The sequence below is a fragment of the Nuphar pumila genome, chromosome 2 (genome assembly GCF_984573655.1).
Source record: "Nuphar pumila chromosome 2, dmNupPumi1.hap1.1, whole genome shotgun sequence".
Taxonomy (NCBI): Eukaryota; Viridiplantae; Streptophyta; class Magnoliopsida; order Nymphaeales; family Nymphaeaceae; genus Nuphar; species Nuphar pumila.
The window spans coordinates 96,641,725-96,665,025 of record NC_143250.1 but is presented as its reverse complement, the minus strand read 5'-3'; the positions used below and the strand labels follow the sequence as shown (position 1 = coordinate 96,665,025).

The 23,301-nt window shown below is 37.2% G+C and overlaps 1 protein-coding gene across 1 annotated transcript; it reads left to right on the top strand.

Moving 5' to 3' along the window:
- The first annotated feature begins 13,038 nt into the window (after nucleotides 1-13,038).
- Nucleotides 13,039-13,867, top strand: LOC149846272 (large ribosomal subunit protein eL29z-like). Its single transcript, XM_089997915.1, has 3 exons — nucleotides 13,039-13,133; nucleotides 13,309-13,414; nucleotides 13,593-13,867. The coding sequence occupies exons 2-3, from the start codon at nucleotides 13,313-13,315 to the stop codon at nucleotides 13,677-13,679; spliced, it is 189 nt and encodes a 62-aa protein (XP_089854041.1). The 5' UTR covers nucleotides 13,039-13,133; nucleotides 13,309-13,312; the 3' UTR covers nucleotides 13,680-13,867.
- Nucleotides 13,868-23,301: the final 9,434 nt, after the last annotated feature.

The following is a 23,301-nucleotide window of genomic DNA, read 5'->3' as shown; positions in this document are numbered from 1 at the left end:
GGCCCAGCACGAAGAGGCAGTCTTCATGTGTTTTATGGAATAATGGGTTCGAACAAAATTTTTGTTTTGGCACCTTAAGTGCAAAATGTGTGATTCGACTTTGGGTTTAAATCTAATCCCATTTTCCAAATGAACCCTTACAGAGAACTGAGTTGCTTAACAGGCATGCCTCCTTGTAAGGTAAAACTTCGAGTTGAGGACACAACCACCCAGCCTTACGTGCCCATGCCCTAACCATGATAAAGCAACAGCAACTCTCATGCGCCAGCGAGATTCGATCTTGGGCCTTTAGCTTGACACAAGACTTCGCTGACCATATGGGTAATAACCATAGTGGTTTAAATCTGATTCATTTTACATTCAGGACCCATTCCGCTAAGTGTAGTATTATAATTAGGTCATTCTTTATGTAATGGCATAGTATTGATTGGACAAAGAAAAAATAAATAATTTTTTTAAATATGCCTAAACATAAATGTAAATAATTGAATATTTGTGTATAATATAAGAACAAATAAAGCACTATCCATTGGCATATCCGGATAATAAATGTTATAGGAATATGGATCTTTTGTAAATCCAATTAGAGAGTAATTGCATACTATTAAGTCAAAAAAGAGAGGGAGATTCTTTATTCTTGCCACAGGCGAGAAATCGAGGAGCAAGTGGATAGACAATAGACCCAAAAGGGTTTAGCATTGTGGGATTGGGCCTAGGCCGCTAGGCAGGAAGTGTAGGTTCAAATTCTATGGGAGTCACCTCTTACCCAAGCAGAAGTGTGGTGACTTCTTATGGGTCTAGGGGTAAGTCCACGGAGTTTTAAGTTGTCAGTATAGTGATCGTAATTACCGCAGACAGTCAGCATGGCTAAGTCTCTTATTATCTAAGGGGGGTTTGTCTGTGTAAATAACTAAATAGAAAAAGAAATGGTAGAATTGCAATATTTCGATGAAGCGAGACTTCATTCATGTTAAGCTATATTGGAAGTTGCAACCCAAAAAGCAACAACGAAATATAGCAAATTTTATTTTGTGTGCCTGGTGGACACCGGCAGGTAACCGGGAACTTAGGCGACGTCCAATAGGAAGGCGAGGATGACGAGTTAGGACGCAATCGCACGGCTGTGAACGAGGGAACAAACGATGAACGGATGAAATCTTGACAGCTCGGCTATCAGAGTGTGTAGTTGCAAGGGTAATATTAGATGATTTTTCAATTTAAGGAATGTCTTTAATTACTAAATAGTACCAATATCTTTGGAAATTTACAATCTCCCGAGAACCCCTATTATTCTCTGTTTGTTTACAGGCTTACTTAGGGCATCATTCTTGTGCACCGTCCATTTCCTGAAGGGATTGAAGTAGGGATCAACGGGTCGGAGTCGGTCTCGGGTTAGATTCAGTCATTGTCAAATTCGACTTAATTGGATCTGACCTATTTGAATTCGGAGTTAGGATGAAAAATAGATAAAATCAAATCCGCCGAATCTGAATCTGACTATCTTAAAAATGGACATTTACCCTTAATCGGGTTCGACTTCTAGTCAGATTCAAAATTGAGTTTCTATGCAAAACTACCAAACCCATATTTGATTTTTAATCAGATCTGGATTTTAGATTTGGGTTACATCTGACCCATTGACATCCCTGGTCAGAAGGTTTTGCTTGGCTGGTGAATCGGTCCAAGTTGGTCAAGAGATCTTTTATGTTTTTATTTTTTAATTTCTAATTTTATGATAAGCTAAATTGAAAATAAACTTTCAAGTGGTTACAATTAGATTATGGTCTCAAAACCATATATAGTAGTCTTCTCTTTAGGCTCTTCATCATCATCAAGAGAAAAATATCTCTCTCTCATTAGGTTTAGAGAAAGACAAAGTCACATATAGAAGTTCTAGAAGATCACACCCGTCTACCGAAGCACCAATAGATTTAGGTACGCTTTTACATCAAGATTTAGTTTATGTTTTGCTTTTGACAATTTAGCACGAACAAGATTAACAGTCTATTTAGTTTTTTGTGGATTCAAAATCCAACAATTGATATCAGAATGGCTTGTTCCTGTTGAATCGTTGAAATATTTTTTTTTTAATATTATATTTTTTTGTCTCGTTTCCTGATCGGTGGCTAGGCATTGGAGGAGGAAGGTTGATTGGTCCTCCTCACACCATTCAGGTATGCCCGAATGGGAGGAGGGGCAGATCAAACCCCCTCCCTTTTGGTGCCACCGCACAGGATGAGAACTCAGATCTTCGAATGGCTGGAAAGGGGCTTGTTCCTTTTTTCAGACGATCAGACTGGAAGGGCCGATAAGCCTTTTCCCTCTTCTGTGAGTCGGATGTTCCACTCTAGTCGATTGGATGGCCTCCTTTTTGTCTCTCTGCTGTTCAGATGACGTGCGACAGAGGGCCCCTTATTTTTGTAGATCGTCGAACAGCAAAAGAGGGCCCCTTATTTTTTTTAGACCGTCGGACGGCGGAAGAGGGCCCTCTCTTCTTTTGTTTGCTGAATGGCATGCAAGCACATTTTTCTGATGGCCGAACGAAAAAGGGTTTGCCCTTTTTTTGGATCACCGGCCGAAAGGGGATGTGTCACCATTCAGATCGTCGACCAATGGAGCCTATCATTTCGCCGGCTGACTGAGCCTGTCATATTTCGCTGGATAGAGAGAGTCTCGACAGGCCAGTCAATGACCGACGGTGACCTGGAGCATACGACTCACCCCAAGCCACAACTAGTGATCATTTAGGGTCGGCCATGATCAGCAACAGTGCGGGAAAGGGGTCTGACTCGCCCCTGTCACTGTCACCGAAAATATTCAGGCTGACGGCAACAGGTAGCCTTTTCGTATGAGGCTACCGATTGTCGGGGCCGGTTCGGCATACAACTGATTCGGCGACCCAGATCGAGTCGTTTAGTATGATGCAGTGTTTGGCCGATTCGGCCATCGACCCGAGACAGGTCGGATGAGTCAAGCTAGGTGATACGGCTTTTAGGCTGATTCAGTGCCTGTTAGCCGACTTAGTCAAGCCAGGCGATACAGCTTTCAAGCCGGTTCAGCATGCCATTAATCGACTCAGTAGGGATGGGTGGTTCGGGTGCCATTTGTTATTCGTCTCAGCGCCATTAGCTAATTCTAGCATTCAGTCTGGTCCCGGTTTCACCTTCAGTCGATCGGACTAAAGCTGATACAACCTTTAGCTGATCGAAACAAAGCCGGTTTGGCCTTCAAATGGGGCTAGGCTCTCCCTAGAAGGATCTGTCACAAACTCTTTCATCTCGGAGATAATCTAAATCTTCTTTGGCCCCAAGAGTCTAAACTCATCCACCAACCTTCAACTCAACGATGATTGAGAGATCCCTTTTGCAGATATTTGATTGCAGCTTAAATGACTGAGGAGATATGGATTGAGTGGATTCTTTTATTGCTCAAGATATTTCCACTACCTGATTGTCAGAAAGTCGTCTTTAAACATGTGTTATTGCCATGATCAATATCAATTCGCTTTCGGCTTTTCAATATCATTGAAATTTCTTTGCTAATCATACCAAGGATATTTCTTTGATTCTTTGGGTTGATCAACAGGGAAAAAATTATGAATTTTGCTCTTTTACACAAAAAGCTTCACCTTTTTAAAAAGAATACTAGAGGTAATCTGAGGTGATTCTTTTGTGTAGTAAAATATCATAATCAACAAATACTTTTAGCAAATTGGCAAAGTTTTCAAGAATCCTTTGTGAAATAATGACTCAGTATAGATTTTAATGGGACCTTTAGCTGAAATTTGGAATAAATAATATAAAAATGAGGTTATAGAAATCCATTTACTTTCATTCGGATCTTGGAGCAGTTGACCCGATTTAGTCCCCATTTGGCTATGGGGACTAAACTATTTCATATGATGCTATTGTGCGGGTCAGGCCTGTTCAGACCCAGTTGAGGTATTTTAGGTCTAACCTAAGTCAGGTCAGGCCATTTTTTACCAGTGCATATGCCTTGCGATAAAAAAAATATGAGGACGTCATTGTTGAGGGCTATTTGGTCTACTATATAGGTTCCTTTGGAGGGTCATTTTCGGTTATTCTTTGGCCTTATACAAATTATGATTGTGTTTTCTTTTTGTTCATATGTATGTATTAACATATTTAAACCTTGGTATTCTTTTGATTTGGGGTCCAATATTCTAATTGAATTGATGGAAACAATATATTGTCAAAGTAACATGTATTGTGTAGATTGACTCATTTGGAATATTATGATGTTAATATATTTGGGGTTCATGCGAATAATGATTGGCCCAAAGAAATATTACTATTTGGTCGAACCCAAATACATATTTTCAGTAATAAATATGAGACAATTGTACAGTTTTTCATGTGAATAATGAGTCAATCCAAAGAAAGGCGCGTTGTTTGATAGGATAAATTGTCTATGTTTGATTACTGTATTGTGAGTATCACTTACAAGTTGACATTTATGTCCAAAGACTAAATGTCAATATTGTGGTGGGTATCTTGTGATGAGGTTCACCACAGTTTAAATATGTTATTTTATGTTAATGCGTGTAAAAATATATGTTAATCGTGAGCTTATTTTGTTCTTGATTCAATTAATACTTCTGCTTCTACGATATCTACAAACATAAATTTGATCCATGTTTTGAGTGGTTCTAATTTCAAAAACTGAAAACTGAATGTTATGATTGTTCTCGGATGCATGGATTTGAATCTTGTACTACGAGATGATCAACCACCTGCTCTTATGAATGTGAGTTCCGTTAAAAATAAAAAGAACTCCGAGCGGTAAGATTGATCCAATCATATAAGTCTCATGATCATGAAACGTGCAATTCCTGAGTTCTTCAGGGGCACTATGTTTGAAAAGGTTAATACCAAAGGGTTCTTTGAAGAAATTGAAAAGCTTTTTGCTAAAAATGAAAAAGTTGAGACAAGCACTCTCCATTTGAGTCTTGTTTCTATGAGGTATAAAGGTAAATGGAACATTAGAGAGTACATTATAAAAATGTTCTATCTTGCTTAAAAAATAAAGATATTAAAGTTACAATTGTCAGAAGACTTACTCGTGCACTTAGTTTTGATATCTCTTCGTACACAATACAGTTAGTTTAAGATCAGTTATAACTGTCAGAAAAATAAATGAACTTATTTCACACTGTGTGCAAGAAGAGAAAATAATGAAGCAAGAAAAGACATAAAGTGCTCACTTGGCAATAGCCTCTAAGGACAAGTTTAAGAAAAAGAAAAAAAAATAAGAAAGTTGTAGTGGACCCTCAATCGCAAAAGAAACAAAAGAGACATCAGGATCCAAAGTCTAGTTGTTTCTTTTGTAAGGAGAGGGTCACATGAATAAGGACTGTGCCAAATATCATACTTGGCGTGAAAATAAAGGTATGCTCCTTGCTTTGGTTTGTTCTGAGGTTAATTTAACTTTTGTACGTAAACACACTTGGTGGATAAATTCTGGTGCTACCACTCATATAAATGTGTCTATGCAGGGTTGCCTAAGTTGTCGAACGCCAATTGATGTTGAAAGATTAATCTATGTAGGCGATGGCAAATTAGTTAAAATTGAGGCAATAAGGACGTTTAAGTTATTTTTAAAGACAAAAAAATATTTAGATTTGAAAGAAACACATATTGTGTCATCTTTTAGATAAAATTTGGTTTTTATTTCTACTTAAGACAAATATGATTATTCTTGTTTATTTGGAAATAATGAATTCAAATTGTTTCTTTATTCAAATCTTATTGGGACCAGTTCTTTATCTGTGGTTGATAACTTATATATGCTTAATATTGCTGCCTCATATAATGAAACCTTGTATTTAAGTTCTTATGATATAAAATGAAAATTAACAAATGAGAATTCTGCTTTATTATAATACAAGCGCTTAGGTCATATTTTTAAACAAAGAATTGAAAGGCTTGTGACGAGTGAAATTCTTGATTCTCTTGATTTCACTGACTTTCAGATTTGTATTGAGTATATAAAGGAAAAACAAACAAACATAAGGAAATTAAGTGCCGAAAGAAAAACAGATGTCTTAGAACTAATTCATACAGATATTTATAGGTCATTCTTCATGGCTTCTTGGAATGGTTAACAATATTTTATTATGTTTATAGATGACTATTCTCGTTATGAGTATATATATTTAATTCATGAAAAGTCTCAGTTCCTAGACGTATTCAAATCATTTAAGGCTGAAGTTAAAAATCAACTTGGCAAAATGATTAAGGTCGCCAAATTTGACCGTGGTGGTGAATACTATGGTAGATATGATAGATCAGGTGAACAACGACCAGAGCCCTTTGCTAAATTCTTAAAAGAATGTGGGATCGTCCCTCAGTATACCATGCCAGACGCTTCTAGCATGAATAATGTTGCTGAGAGACAAAACAAGACTTTAAAAGATATGGTAAGGAGTATGATTTCTCATTCTACCTTACCAGAGTCTCTCTAAGGAGAGTTATTAAAGACTACAACTTATGTATTGAAAATGGTACTATCTAAAGCAATAACCAAGACCCCATATGAAATATGGACAGTCAAAAAGCCTAGTATAAAATATTTTTGTATTTGGGGATGTCCAGCTGAGGCTAGGCCCTACAAGCAATATGAAAAGAATCTGGATTCAATAACGATTAACTGTTATTTTGTTGGGTATTCTGAAAGATTCAGGGGGTATAACTTTTATGACCCAGTGAATAAGTCATTTTTTGAAATGGAAAACACTTGTTTCTTTGAGAGTGCTAAGTTTGGGGGGAGTGATAAGGTAAAAAACATTGCTTTTAAAGAAGAATATGTTTCTCTTCCTACAATTGTGGTTGACAATAATCATATTTCTATTCATGATATTGTTTCTACAAATCCAGAATAAGGCAATGCTTTAAATCTCTTTATCTAAAATCAAGCTTTTACTCCTAGAGTACAAACTCAACAACCTCAAGAACAAGTACCATTAAGGAAATCGACTAGAGAGATGAAAATGATAATTTCATATGATTATATTATCTTTCTACAAGAACACGAGGGTGATATTGGCTTAAGAGAATATGATCCAATCAACTTCCATCAAGTCACACAAAGTTCTAACTCTCAAAAGTGGATTGATACAATGCATGAAGAGATTAAATTCATGAAGGACAATGACATATGGGATTTTGTTCTATTATCTAAAGGTGTAAAACCCATTGGTTACAAATGAATATTTAAAATCAAGAGGGGTTTAATGGGTAATGTGAAAAGATATAAGGCTCATCTTTTTACAAAAGAGATTACTCAAAGGGAAGGCATTGTCTATACAAAGACTTTCTATCTGGTTTGTACGAAAGACTCTTTTAAAATTAGGATGGTACTTGTAGCTCATTATGATTTGGAGTTGCATCAGATGGATGTAAAGACTGCAATCCTTAATGGTGACATTAATGAGACAATATATATGGTGCAATAAGAATATTTTGTCTCAAGCAATGAAAAGAAAATGGTTTGCAAATTAAAAAAATTTATTTATGATCTTAAGCAGGCTTGCCATCAGTGGTATCATAAATTTCATCAAATTATTCTCTTATTTGATTTTGAGATGAATGTGATTAATGAATGTATATATCATAAGTTCAGTGAGAGTAAATATATATTTTTTTGGTTTTATATGTGAATGACATATTACTTGTCACTAATGATATGGGCGTACGAAACCAATAGTTTTTTGATAAAAAAATATAAAATAAAAGATCTTGGTGACATCTCTTTGTATTAGGGATCCAAATACATCAAGACCGTTCTCGAGGTATTCTTAGATTATTACAAAAGATCTATGTCGAAAGGATTTTGGGTAGATATGATATGAAGGATTGTAAACCAGGTGATACTCCTATTGCTAAGGGAGACAATGTTAGTCTCACTCAGTGCCCCAAACACCAGTTTGAAGTTAAGGGTATGGAACTGATTCCCTATACATCTGTTGTGGGGAGTCTTATGTATGCTTAGGTATGTACGCGTCTGAATATAGCATACATTGTTGGGATGTTAGGTAGATATCTTAATAACCCAAATATGGATCATTGAAAAGCAGCCAAACGGGTTATGCGATATTTTTAAAGAATAAAAGGTTATATGCTCACATACAGGAAGTTAGATCAGTTAGAGATCATTGGGTATTCCAATTCTAACTTTGTTGGATACCAAGACAGTCGCAGATCCACGTCAAGTTATATTTTTCTGTTGGCTAGGGAGTTATTTTCTAGATGAGTGTCAAGTAGACACTCATTGATTCTTTCACTATGAAAGCAGAATTCGTATCCTGTTATGAGGCATCCAATTATGGAACATGGTTATATAATTTTGTCACAGGGCTGCGGATTTTGGATAATGTTGAAAGACCGCTAAAGTTATTTTATGACAATAATTCGACAGTGCTATATTTCAATAACAACAGGAACTCATCAAAGTCAAAGCATATTAACATTCAGTTCATTGTTGTTAAAAAATAGTGCAAAATGGTCAAATATCGATAGAACATATTAGCACAAACTCCATGATTGCAAATCCGCTTACCAAAGGTTTGTCACCCAAGGTCTTTCAAGAGCATACTGCTCGAATGGGTGTTTTATCATTTTATGATATGCAGGTTTAGTAGGAGTTTGTATTTTGATGTTCTATAATATAATAAAGTTTCTTTTAGCACTTCAGAATAAAGTTAAAGTTTTGATTTCATTCTATACTCATTTGTTATGATTTCACTAAAGTTTAAGGAAGGACTAGTTGGAAATAAACATGTTTGGATCACAGTGGATGTAATTTTCATGTTTTACATCCATACTTGATCCATGTCATTTGGTTATATCAATATACGTGATCATCGATGGGTTCAATTATGATATTTATAATGAAAATCATTTTGGTTTTATGTTGACATGATCGATGAACCAGATTGAAAGAAATATCAATTGATAAGATAATATTCTTGAGCTCATAAGGATATAATGCGTTATTATAAGGTGACATATGTGGTCTAAGTGAGAGATTGTTGGGAAAAATCGCGTGGGCCTACATATGTATAATCACACGTTATCTATTGTCTAATGTTTTGGCTCATATTATGTGATCTAATATGGTTGGGACATGTGATATCTCATATGGTATGGTCTTATTACGTGAAGAGACCTCTAATTTTCTTATCTGTTAATTTTCAATTTTATGATGAGCTAAATTGAAAATAGACTCTTAGCTTGTTACAATTAGGTTATGATTTCAAACCATATATAGTGGCCTTCTCTTCAGGCTCCCCATCGTCACCAAGAGCAAATTGTCTTTCTTTTATTAAGTTTAAAGAAAGGCAAGGCCACGTATAGAGGTTTTGAATGATCACACTCGTCAGAGATCTACTGGAACACCAATGGATTCATGTACGCTTTTGCATCAATATTTAGTTTATGTTTTGCTTTCAATGATTTAGCGCGAATAAGATTAACAATGTATTTAGTTTTTTGATGAATTTAAAATTCAACTGAGAGATCCGACAATTCTTCAAAAGAACTTTGTGGAATGGCCTTGATGTTACAATCTCTCTCTCTCTCTTTGAAGCGAGTGGCCGGCCAGAGCTCGCTGCCAAGGACAACTCTCTGTGTGCAGCAAGAGTTTGCCGCCAATGATGTCTCTCTCTCTCTTTCTCTCATTTTTAGCTTCTTAGGATACCAAATTCTGATTTTGGATTAATGTAGTGTGAATCCAAACAAGTACCTCAGTTTAGCCATGACCCATTAGCAACCAGGCCAAAACCCAGTCTGTTATATAAATGGGCTGGGCTTGGGTCAGCCCGCAGGCTACCGGGCGTCATGATTAGCCTAAGCTACCTAATTAATTGCTTTAGTAATATAGAAAGTAAAGCTGGACAGTTGAAAATCAATAATGATGAAACTGACCTAAACCGATTAATTTTCAAATAAGTGTTAAAGTTTATCAAAAGTGGGTTTTAATATTATTGTGAAACGTGTCTTTTTATGGTTGAAAGTTGGCCAATTCAGATCGATTCAAGCCCGAATCAGAATTGTCTGATCCACCTCAATCGTTGGACTACCGATACTACAGCCGATACAAAATTGACAACATTGCTTCAAACTCTATTTTAATGGGTTGCGAACCTGCGATTTTAAGCACGAAAAATAAGATGAGCCACTAAACTCGTATTGGACTTGTGAAAAGCTCCCTCGAACTTGTGAAATAAGCTCCAACTAGGGCCTAGTAAACAAGTTAAACGGGAGCTTGAAGTGTTCAAGCTTGGCTGGGATTTTTTAGCGAGACAAGTTCGCGCTCATAATGAGCTTGAGTTTAATCGAGCTGAGTTCGAGCTGACTTGTTTATTGAAAAAAGAAACAGGATTTAAAAAAAAATACATATATAATTAAAAATATATCAATATATATATATATATATATTTAATACTTAACATGCTTATACAAGTTAAGCTGAGCCTAGGTGGCCCGCGGCTGTGGCTTTTTCTTTCTTTCTTTTTTTTTCCTTTCTTCTTTCTCTTCTTTTCCCTCATGTCTGATAGCCGAAAAAGAAGAGAGGAAGGAAGTACAACAGTGAAGAGAGAGACGAGGACCAGAGCAGACTGAAGAGAGGCGAGGGCCAGAGGTGGTCCGGTGGCCAGCAGCAGCAGGGGTAGCCGGTGGGAGGGATGTCATATAACACGACAAGAAATGAGAGAGGAAGGGTACTTGTGGTGGGGTGTCTGCGTGAAAGAAAGAGATGAGAGAGAATAAGATGGCGGTGGCGTCGGGTGGTGGCCGACGAAAGGCAGTGGCGTGTAAGGCAGGGGGGCTGGCGGTGAGAGGAGATAATCCATATTGGACCTTTAAATGCTTGATACACATCCAGTCAGATTTTATTTATTACTCATGCGCCTGTACCATTGAGTATTGAACATGAGATCCAAACTAGGCTACAAGTTGAAAATTAATAGCAGTTACTAGTCGGACCTGTATCATTCCACGGTTGGAACCAATCCGTGTAATTTTATCTATAGAAAACTCCAATTAGAACAAGCCAACAAGTTCCTCCTTGATAATTGCTAAGTTTATAACCAACCCGGGTCCCGAACCACATGCGCGCATGCTTCACTGCAAACAGATACCGGTATGGATCATCTTAGTCAGGGGCGTAGCTAGGATTCATGTGAGGGGGGGGGGGGGCAAACAGGGGTGTAGCAAAAAAAGAAATTTTGGTGTGATAGTCGGGGGTTCGGGGCAGCGCCCCAATTTTTTTTTTTGAGATAAAATAAAAAATGGCTACAATTATTAATAAAAATCTATTTCATATGGACAAATCAAACTATCTGATGCAGTCTTTCTCAACCTCAATGGAAAGTTCCTAAACATTATCTAATCGCAATATATAACACTGGTGCGATAATTTGAAGTTTATAACAATGCGTAAATTTTATTTTTGATAAAATAAATCAAAATACAAAAGTGCCCCACCCATGTGACATAGATGAGGAGAGAAAACTCTTGGTTATTGATTTATGTTTCATAGTTGCTGAATTTTATTTGTTATTGATGTTTCATAGTTGCTGGAAATTCTTGCTTTTCTCATTTCCTTTTTCTTTCCCTTAGTTTTTCATAGAGGATCATTTCTGTATAATTAAACTTCTTTCAACCTAAGGACCATTTTGCAGAAGAATAAAAGCTGAAAAGATTGCCAGAGATTTCTGAAACATGATGGCTTCTGCAAAATTGTAAACTATTCTAGCATGATTGCAAAGCATAAAGAGATAAACCCTTACAAGCTCATTGCACACACATACCCATACAGAAAATGCACTCTAAAAATAGACAAGCATAGTGGGTATTGCATTTAGATTTGCAGCAAACTATCTAGATTTCATAGGGAATACTTAATTAACATCAGAGAAATCACAACCATTGACACCTCATATGATTGTGCCATCACAAGTGTAGATCCTTTTGTAGTCAGAATTATAGTTGCTTGATTGTACCAAATTCTTATAATAGTTCAAAATTATTGTTGTTTGATTGAAACAAATTCTGCACAGTTTGATAATTTGTTTTTTCTTTGTAGATAATTTATGTTTCCATTAGCTTCAACATTTAACACAACTTGGTCCTTAAGATCTCTTTCATACTCGATCTCTTTGTTCTTCTCATCAATGTCTTTCTGCATTGACAGAACAACTGAATAACTAGGTATTTTGCAACTGCAGTGCCACCATAAGGGTATTTCTTTTTGTGATTCTAAGAGTTCCTACAACTGGATAACTAGGTCATCCTATGAATATATATGTCTATTTGTGGATAGTATTGTTATAGATTTTATTGCTATTCATGTTTATATTCTTAATGTGTATATTCTTTAATGTTTTTACTATAATCTTTTATTATTTTCGCTTTTCTTATTTTGCATAAGTCATAGCTTCAGTAATGTTGCTTTTACCGGTGACATTTTTTCTCTCCTCATTAGGCTGGGCTAGGACTGGTTTTTTAATTTTTAATTTTTATTTTTAACTGTCCCCCCCCCCCCCCCCCCCCCGAGCTCTGCCTATGATCTTATTTCTAGGGCTGTCAACAGGTTGGGTACTCGACCCATTAGGGTATACCCGAACCCACTCAAATAACAAATTATCGGGTTCCGGTTTTGTCGTGTCACAAAAATGAAATTCCAAACCCAAAGCAAGATAATTAATTCCAGTTTTTTTTTACTGAAAATAAGCATAACATACTCGGGTTGGGTCAGACGCTTGGCAAAAATCATAACCCAAACCCTGCTCGCATATTGTTGTGGACGAGAATATTATTTTGGTCGACATTTTCAGGCCCGAACCCGAAAATTTGGATACGGATCTTGTTGGGTCCCGGTACAAACCCGACCCGTTAACAGACCTTTCATCAACCTGAGACCGGGACCATATCGGGTCTGAACCGCATAGAGACCCACCAACAGAAAAGAGCAAAATAGTCATTTCCGAATGTTGAAAACTCAAAGGTTTGGGGGCGATATAAAGAGGGTAAGGAATTAGGGTTTTTTTCCTTTTTCACATCTCAGAGAGTAGAGAAAACCCTAGAGAGGCGGAGCCGCTCGTAGTCTTGCAGGTAAGAATTCTCGTTCCAATTCTTGACTTTGGGTGATATTTTTTTGTTGAATTTGAGGAACTGGATCGTACCCATCTCGCACATCTGGCGATTTGAAGCTCATCCCTTCACCTGTCGTTCTCTCTCTATCTCTTTCTCTGTTTTTCGGTAATTGTTTTGCGGTTTTTTTTAATAGAGAAATGGCTAAGTCGAAGAACCACACGGCTCACAACCAATCGTACAAGGCCCACAAGAACGGGATCAAGAAGCCCAGAAAGCACAGGCACACTTCGACCAAAGGGGTAATTTTTTTCGCAATTTCTTTTGGGTTTTGTCCCTTCTTTTGGGTCATATTTGATTCGCGTTTTGTATTTTGATTTGTTGTTAGAGATGGGTGTGAGCGAAAACCGTTGGTTTTTTATATTGAGGAGATGGGTTTGTGTAAAATTTTTAGAGTTTTTATATTTTTTCTTTTTGAAGATGGATCCCAAGTTTCTGAGGAACCAGAGGTATGCAAGGAAGCATAACAATCAGGGAGGCGGTTCTGCGACAGAGGAGGAGGAGTAGAGTTTGATTCAGAATGGTTTTGGGGGTTCTGCCTTTCCCTTTCTCTTTACGTAAATGCTAGATGGTTTAGTTCCTGAAGTTATGATACTGGATGTAGAACGACGTTTTTGTGATGTCTTTTGCAAAACATTATTGTAACGCGCAATTGGTGATAAATTTCTTACTTTTGGCTCTTGTTTGCTTAGTTATTGATGCTTGATTCTGCGTTCAATTTTTTTGCTGCTTGTTTAATGGTTTGATGTTGTTGGATTTTGACATGATTTTGTCTTCTTTAATGTGTGCTTCAAACTTGTGACACGATTGAATGTCCACATGATTATGTCAAAATGTGCCTTTTCCATTTTGGTATATTAACTAACGGGCTTTATCCTTGTTCAGTTATTGAGTTACTCAAAGTATCTAAGTCATAGTAATAAAAATTGGAGTTTCTTTTTGTGAAGCCTTTTCTGTATGCCTCTTGATCTTCGAACTGTGATTGTGGTTGTTTGTTGTTATGTTAGAAAAATAAAAGTTAGGAGGAACTGAGGAAGCATTTGGATTCCTGCTTGTGGTCTGATTGAGCTTTTGGCTCTTCTGTAAGCTTGATTCAGGGCAGTAGCTTTTAGGCTGGATGGATAAACCTATAAGTGGTCTTTTTGTAGTGATTGTGATATTAAAATCATTTCACCGTGTGATAATATGGTTACCAGTATTTGATCTCACGGAAAAGGTTACTCCAACGCAAATGGTGTCTGGGTGGGGGAACGTTGGTTGTCTTCTATACCCTATATTGAACTGGTTGTGTTTGTGCTTTTCCCTTCTGCATAGGGAGGATTAGGATTGGACAGATTCTATGACATCCATAGGTCCATCTCTTGTATCTCAAGCCCTACTCTCTCTCTCTCTTGTTTTGTTGGGAATTTTGAGGTTGGTGTCTACATTGAACCGGTTGTGATTGTGGCGTTTCCTTGGCATAGAGAGGTCTGGAATTAGGCAGATTCGATAATAACCATAGGGCCAACTTTCATATCTCAAATCCTTTGTGGCTTTTCCTTGGCAGTTGGAATAGAGAGGATTAGGATTAGGCAAATTCTATAACATCCATAGGGTCAACTCCTCTCTCTCTCTCTCTCTCTCTCTCTCATTGCAAGTGTAGATGTGTGGTGTGCTGAATCGTGAAAACTTAGCAGTGGGCAATGATTTACTGACGTCACTCATTTCATTTTTCTTAGCCCTCGAAGAAAATGAAAAAATGGGAGGCAATGATTTACTTAGCGTATCCAAGAAAAAATGGAAAATATTATATTAGGAGAAGATAATATCTTAGTTTATACCATTTAATGAGGTGATTGGTTCTTGTCGGAACGATTTGGAAGGAGGCCGATGATGGAGAGAGAGAGAGAGAAAATAAGAAGATTGAGAACCAGGCACCTCCTAATGGCTAATGTATTATCATTAGTCTCACTTCTTACACCTTTGTTGCTGCTCAAGTCAATTTCAAAGAGCAAGGGTCTGAAAGAGATGATACAACTCTTCTTTCTCTCGTTGGGTGAGGCAAGTATAAAGGGGATCTGACTTAAAGGCGTCAGTTATTAACCTTCTTCATCATGACGACAAGTCATATCCCTTGAGAAGACTTTAATCAGAATCTACTAGTAGGATCAGTAGATGACCAAACTACTGGAGTATCGTTTCCCGTGTGGTGGGTGCTCCACCATGGATCCTGCTTCCATTATTGATTCGTGCATAGATTGAATGACCAACATCATTCAATCTGATCATTTAAGTACAGATCCAAATCAGAATATGCCGTCTGAAATAATCCAGCCAAACAGATTTAAGTCTGAACCATATGCACAGAGACCCTTGGTTTGGAGCATAGCCCACACGGCTGTCCACACGTTTACATAAGAATTTCATATCATCCTCACACTGAGGGCCATTCTCCGTTGAGATGTATGATGGTTATTGGATATACATACCATCTTGCTTTGGATCCGATATAAAAGGCCCGTTTGTTTCACGGTCAAGGAATGTGCCATTTGCATGGAATACACTCTTTCAAGAACCAGTATCTCCATAGGGCAGGAGCATTAAATTTGTTTTCATAGGAAACAAATGGTTTCCTTCAAATGTGTAGCTCAAGTGAGTGAGCATTCCCTCCCACCAACTATAATATTTTCATATGGAAACAAGTTTTTTCTTTTTTGGTGAAACCAACCGGCCAAAAAGAAAACAAGCAAAGGTCACAATGATTTTGGATCATGAAAGTTTCCAAATTCCCTCGTTGAATTTACTCACGATATTTGGACTAACAAATCTCAATAATGATCAACATACACTAAAAAATAAATAAAAGTATGGCAGTTAAAAAACCACGAGGATCGAATGAGATAGCTGGATGGTTAGGTCGCACTACAATAATCAATGGGTCTCAAGTTCCAACCCATAGGGGTTATTCCTCAGCTTGCCTATATTTATGAAAAAAAAAGAAACCATGTTTGATTGAATAAAAGGTATGTCACGTAGGACTGGTCCCATGGCTGGTAAGTGGTTCAACTCCGTTGCGTGTGATTACTATGCTGGCTAGGTTGCTTCACAATAAAAAAAGGACACTTCACCTTCTGGGCACAGTGCTCACTTACGCTCTCTGAATTGCTGAAAAACAACAACAACAACTACGCCTTCATTCCAAAACAGTTGGGGTCGGCGATATGAACCAAAAAAGAAGATCATTCTGGGTCTTCCACATGAATCCTTCTCCTCCAATCATTTCTATCCAATGCCATGTCCTCGGTGGTTTGGACATATTCGGCGAAGGCCTAATGATGCTCCAGTTAGAATGATGGAGAAATGGGAAAATATATTAGTTAAAAGAGGTCGGGGTAGGCCTAGGAAGACATGGATGGAGGTGATAGGAAAGGAAATATAAAATTAAAATTAACAAATTAGTTCACACAAAAACATTGCGAGACTTTGACAATGAGCCCCAAAACTAGGTCGGTTTTATCCATTTTCCCCCCGCCCCCTGCTAGGGCAAGGAAATCACCGATCACATTCTGGCAGACCACTGATGGGTAAAACCCTCGATGTCTCCACTACCCACTATGAAATATACCCAACTCCGACCTTGCGGCAAGGGATGCTTCCTATGGGTTTTGAACTTGTGCCATCCTGTTTTGGGTATGTATATAAGATTCAGATATGAGTCGGATCTGATCCGAAATTTGAAAATCAGATCAAGAGGGACAGCTAGATCTCTCGTGAATCCTAATGTACGAATCTGGACCAGTTTGATTGATAAAAAAACTATTTTTTCCTAATTCTGCCCTAAACTTTTCTTCTTGAGAGGGATCCATTTGTATAGGGTAAGATGATAAACTCTGAGAATTTGAGATTAGAGTTTGGCAAAGAGGCTTAGGGGTATTTTCATAATTTTATATAAGCAAGGACTTTAATGATATTGATTGTTGAAAATTTGTGGTAATTTAAGATCAGGATTTACAGAAAGACGAAGGTTGATCCTTAGTTTGAGATTTGGGCGATTCAAAGTAAGTGAACATTTTCAAATAACTCCTGTTGTTCGTAAATGCATCTTATTATGTGTTTTTATGTATTTTATAAGTATGCTGATTATTTCATGTATATGAATAGATCGTCTGAATTGCATGCTTAGGAATCTGTATTTTTTATGCTTTTAATAAGATGCATGAGGATTGTGGTATATATTATATGTTTATTTTTAGTACCTAATCATGTCAAATTGTTAACAAATGATATGATTTGTATCATTTTTGTACTTGTTATGGGAATGTGAATAATGGTTGGATACATATAATATGTTGTGATAAGTGAAAAGAAATGCTAGGTTTTGAAAAAGGAAGTAGAGTTCTAGGAGATCATGATGATCTTGTGCATATTTAATGTCTAAATGCCCATGTTTAGTTGTTTTACGTGTGTTTTCTGGTAGAAAAGCCTTTGTTCGAATTTTGCTAGAAACGAAGCTAAAACGAGCAATTTGGAACAGTTTGAAGGTATTTAGATCAAATCCCAATGTAAGTACCAATCCAAATCCATAATTTGAGATCTGATCCATTCTTTAGAGGGCCTAAAATATAATAGCCCCTAGTGGGGCGTCAACCACTTTTTAGAATTAGTGTAAATTTTAACCTTGTTTTAGAAAACAATTGTGGGTGGGCTGGGCTTGGTCAAACCTGACCTCTCAACTGTCTGGGCCAATCTTTAAGTCTGGTCTACTCCAGGCTGCGGCTGGCCCATCGGCCGCCCATCTTATTTTTCAGAGCGTGGGCAGGCCCAGATTGTGTGTACTTTTGACCTGGCTTGTGGCCCATTGCCTGCTCCTCTACATCCACTTCGTATGGGGGTGGATATGGTCAAGAACGGGTTGTGTCCGACCCAAAACTTATTTACACGAATCGGAGAAAGACCCGCCTAAGTGCGTCCCATGGGCATAGCAGTTATTAGGGGACATTGTCAACGGCATGACTTTGGTTATGACCACCTAAAATCACGTTTATTTGAATTTAGTACGGACTAAGAATTTTCAAGCCCATTTGTTTATGGATATGTCAACAAGTTGGATGTAACCCGATATTCGACTCCAATCTGAATCCGATTAGTCGGATTCAATTAGAGGTCGGACTCAGATTCGGTATTAATTTTTCACTGAGATCTGTGCCGATTAAGTGTAATTTAGACTAGTTGGACGGACCCGGATTCTGGGGTGGTTTCTCGGTGTACCAGTGATCATTGGACCAAGCATGTCTATGCAACAACAATGAAAAACAGTCTGGTAACTTTTAACAATAGAGATGCCATTGCATAAAAAATGAACTCTAAGTTACTATACTACTAATTGAAATGGATCTAGAGTTTGGACAAACGGCTTTCTGACCAAGAGAAAAATTAATTATGTCTCCAATATGACAGCGTGAAATATCAAGAAAAATATCTCTCTATAATATGTAATATTTATGGTTATTATCCTAATGCAGTTACTCGGATTGACTTTCTTTCAAAAAATGAAAGATCGAGAAAAATTTTGTTGTTTGATGTATTGGTCATGATCTTTAAACAACCTTCCTCCTTCACATGGTTGTGCCATTGAAAAGACACAATTAGAGTTAAGGTGCTGAGATGAAGGCACCAGATCAAACCCCACTGGCGCAAGGGTGTGTCCGTAGCTTTCAAGGCAGGGTGGTTGTGGGGCTCCACCTGGGGGTTTTTCTCACTTGGGCGAGGGTTCATCGTCATAAAAAAAGAGAGTTAAGGTCTGATTGAGTCTGTGCTGGTCAGGTGTTTAACATTTTATCCTCTCTCACTCATTTGTTCTTATCACGTAACCCCCACCCCCTCTCACGATCTCTCTCTCTTCTATTGAAAATCATAATAGGTAGTTATTTCCCATTTAAATGTGATATTAATGGTTGCATAATTGCACACTCAATAGTATTTACTTTTTTTTTTAAATTTGATTTTAAGGATGTTTTACTCATTTTGGTTTTCCCAATGTTTTGTCCAAGATTATTAAGATTTTTTGCAGTGCCATTGAAATGACACAATTATGGTACTTAAGGTTTCGATCCTCTCTCACTAATTTGTTTTCATCAGGTCACCCTCTCTCTCATTTATTTTCTTTGTAAATTTGCCGCATTTACTGAATAAAATATATTTTCATTTGATTTTGATCAATATAATGGAAATTCTATGATTTTAGAGGACAAATGTTGATTATTGATTAATATAAAGGGAATTTGTTCTAGTTCTTTGTTCTTATCAGTTCACCCTCTCTCTCTCTCTCTCATTTTTTTTTGTGAATTTGTTGCATTTATTGAATAAGATATATTTTCATTTGATGTTGATTAATTTAATATAGAGGAAATAATGTGATTTAGATGATGTATGTTGATTGTTGATTTTAGAGAATCTCTCTCTCTCTCTCTCTTATTTTTTTTGTGAATTTATCACATTTATTGAATAAGCTATATTTTATTTGATTTTGATTAATATAAAGGGAATTCTCTCTCATTTATTTTCTTTCTGAATTTGTCACATTTATTGAATAAGATATATTTTCATTTGATTTTGATTAAGATACAAGTTATTATGAGATTGTTAAAATCAAATTAATATTAAATTTGGTTCAAACCCTAAAAAAGAAAGTAAATGGTGGCCAATCTAAAATTTTGCATTATTTCCATATTTTACCAAAAGTTTCAAAAGGATTATGAAATCCTTATATTTCTATCTGTAAGAGAGATATATAGAGAGAGAGGATCAAATGGGAAACACTTGACGAGCACAAACTCGCATATAAAGAATGTTTTGTTACTTAGAGGTCATTTTTATGCAGCAGCGTTCCATGCTTAGCATGCAGCTCCATTCACTGCATGCCCACGATGCTGCACACAATGTGATATGTATAAATTATTTTAGAATCACTATGGTTATAAGTTGATGGTCCTTTTTTTTCGATAGATATATATAATTTGGGATTTGAACTTGCAACGTCCCACACAAGGTGACGTGCACTACCTGCTCCTGCCAGATAAGCGGAGCCCCCGTTGGTAAGTGGATGGTCCTCTACTCAGAAGCTCCTCTACGGAGATTTACATATTTAAAGCATATGATGTGGATCATAAAAAAGGATGGTGAAAAAAACTATGAAGCGGTTGGAACCGGATTCTGTTGCTACCTCAAGGAATTGCATAAAGTCGACTCAGACGACGGTCCAACTTGATTGCAGTTTTTTTTTTTGAAAGGCAAGCTGGGTTAGGCAGACCTACGACTTCTACAACTATACCATTGGGTTTTGAACTTGCAACGTCCCAACACTAGAAGTAAGGTGCACTAGCTGCTCCTAGGGCACCAAGTATTGATTATATTTTATATTCTCTACCGTGCACATTATTATAGTAAGGTAGAAAGTTGACAAAAAGTCTCTAGACGGGGCGTCCACTTGGCTAAAGGTTGAGCGAATGAATAAGTTCTATCCATTTTTTTGATATTTATGTGGGCGTTTTCTGTAAAACAAACACAAAAAGCGGTATTCGCCATAGAGCGTGTGCAGGGAATTCGGCATTCTCCTTAGCAGGTCGACGCCCATAATGAGCCCAGGCCTTAGGTCGACGGTGAGCAGGACCCTATACCACGTAAATTGAATGTAGATTTGGGTAGGATTACAGCTACGAATCTCTCATCATCTTCGTAGCATCCTACCCCCTTATATAATGAGAGAAATAGGCAGTTACGTGAATTTGGTCTCTCCACATTCACGTAACTCCCACCACTAACCCCATTATGTAGCCACTAATGTGACCCACTAATGACTGTCAAACCGGATCACCCTGTGGGTTGGACCCAGACTCATTATGTCCAACATTCTCTCACTTGACCCATTGACACCAAAAGTGTACTAAATTGGGGTGTATACCGTTATCTCGATTTAATTCTTCATGTGGGTTCACATGCCACCTTTTATCACAAGGATGAATCATATGAGTCATGGATATGAACACTTTTATGAAATGTCATATTCTCATGTACTACACTATAATTCACCTTCAGTACTTAGGCATGTAGAAAATTACATTTATGAATAGGTTGGTCTTTCACCTATTCTATTGGTCCTTTAATATTGTTATTCTCTCTAACTCATACGAGAGATCCTTTATGCGAAATTAACAATATACAAAACCATAGAGAATCAAATTCATATACACAAATGTGATCATTTAATGTATTGTCATACATCAGAAGGAATAAAAAAGACTCATCCCCTTTACATGTTGGAAATACAATCCCGGTGTTAGCGCTTTAGTAAGGGGATCCGCGGTCATTTTCTTTATCCCAATTGTATCAATACATACCAGATGATTCTCAGTCCTTTCTTTAACAACAAAATATTTTAACTCCATGTGTCGACATGATGTTGAGCTCTTGTTGTTATTTGAAAATGACACGGTTGCTTCATTATCATAAAAGATCTTTAGTGGTCTCTCAATAGAGTCCACAATACCAAGACCTATAATGAAGTTTCTTATCCAAATGGCCTGTGACGAAGTCTCGTATAGAGCAATAAATTCTGCCTTCATGGTATGAGCAGCAGTGGTAAACTGTTTTTCACTTCTCCATGAGACAACACCACCCGCTAGTAGGAAAATGTATCCAGTAGTGGATTTTCTACTGTCAATACACCCAACTAAGTCCGCATCAGAGTATCCAACGACCTTTAGGTAGTCAGCTTTCCTATAGGTCAACGTAAAGTCTTTTGTTTTTTGTAAATAGCACATGACCTTTTTCGCTGCCTTCCAGTGCACAATGCCTGGATTTGACTGATATCTACCAAGCATTCCCACAGCAAATGTTATATCAGGTCGAGTGCAGGTCTGCGCGTATTACAAACTTTCAACTGCTGAAGCATATGGAACAACATCCACCTGAGCCTTCGCTATATCATCTTGAGAACAGTCTTTTAAGCTCAATTTATCTCCTTTCACTATAGGTGCCGAACCATGAGAACAATTCTCCATCCCATATCTTTTAAGAACCTTAATGATATAGGATTTCTGAGAGAAGCTAAGGACACCTTTAGTTCTGTTGCGACGGATCTCGATTCCAAGGATATAAGTAGCCTCACCCATGTCCTTCATATCGAAATGAGAAAAAAGAAAATATTTTGTTTCATGTAATAGACTCAAATCATTAGTTGCAAGAAGAATATCGTCAACATATAAAACCAAAATTATGAACTTACTCCCACTAGTCTTAATGTAAATACACTGATCAATAATGTTTTCAGTGAATCCAAAGTTCATAATTACCTAATTGAACTTCTTATACCACTAGCGAGAGGCCTATTTGAGTCCATAAATTGACTTATTGAATTTTTAAACTAAGTTATTCGAGTCATTTATACTGAAACCAGGAGGTTGTTGCATGTATACCTCCTCATCCAGATCTCCATTCAGAAAGGCAGTTTTCACATCCATCTGATGTAGATCTAAATCAAAATGAGCTACGAGGGTCATGATTATCCTCAATGATTCTTTAGTTGAGACATGAGAAAAAGTCTCATTATAATCAATGCCCTCTATCTGTGTGAAACCATTTGCAACAAGCTTAGCCTTGTACCTCTCCACATGACCTTTAGAGTCTGTTTTGGTCTTATAAACGCTTTTACAACCAACAGGTCTAACTCCATTAAGTCGAGGTACGAGATCTCACACTTGGTTCTTTGCCATAGAGTCAAGCTCTTCTTTCATGGCATTGATCAAATGTGTTGATCTTTCACTTTCAATGGCTTCTGCAAATATGAAGGAATCTTCATCAATGTCTATGAAATCATTTGACTCTTGTAAATACACCACATAGTCGGGATGGATAGTAGATTTCCTTATTCTGGTGGATCTTCATACAGGTGCTACAAGTGGTTTAAAATGAGCCTCTGTATCCTGTTGTTGTTGTATATCCTCATCAACAATCGGATCTAGTTGGGATTGATATTCATTGACTGGACTTTCTCTTACATTACCCGAAGAGACAATGGTAGAGAAAATCAGGTCTTTATCCTTAGCAGGTGTGAAACTTGAATCCTGCATTTTCTCAAAATTAATATTTTGAG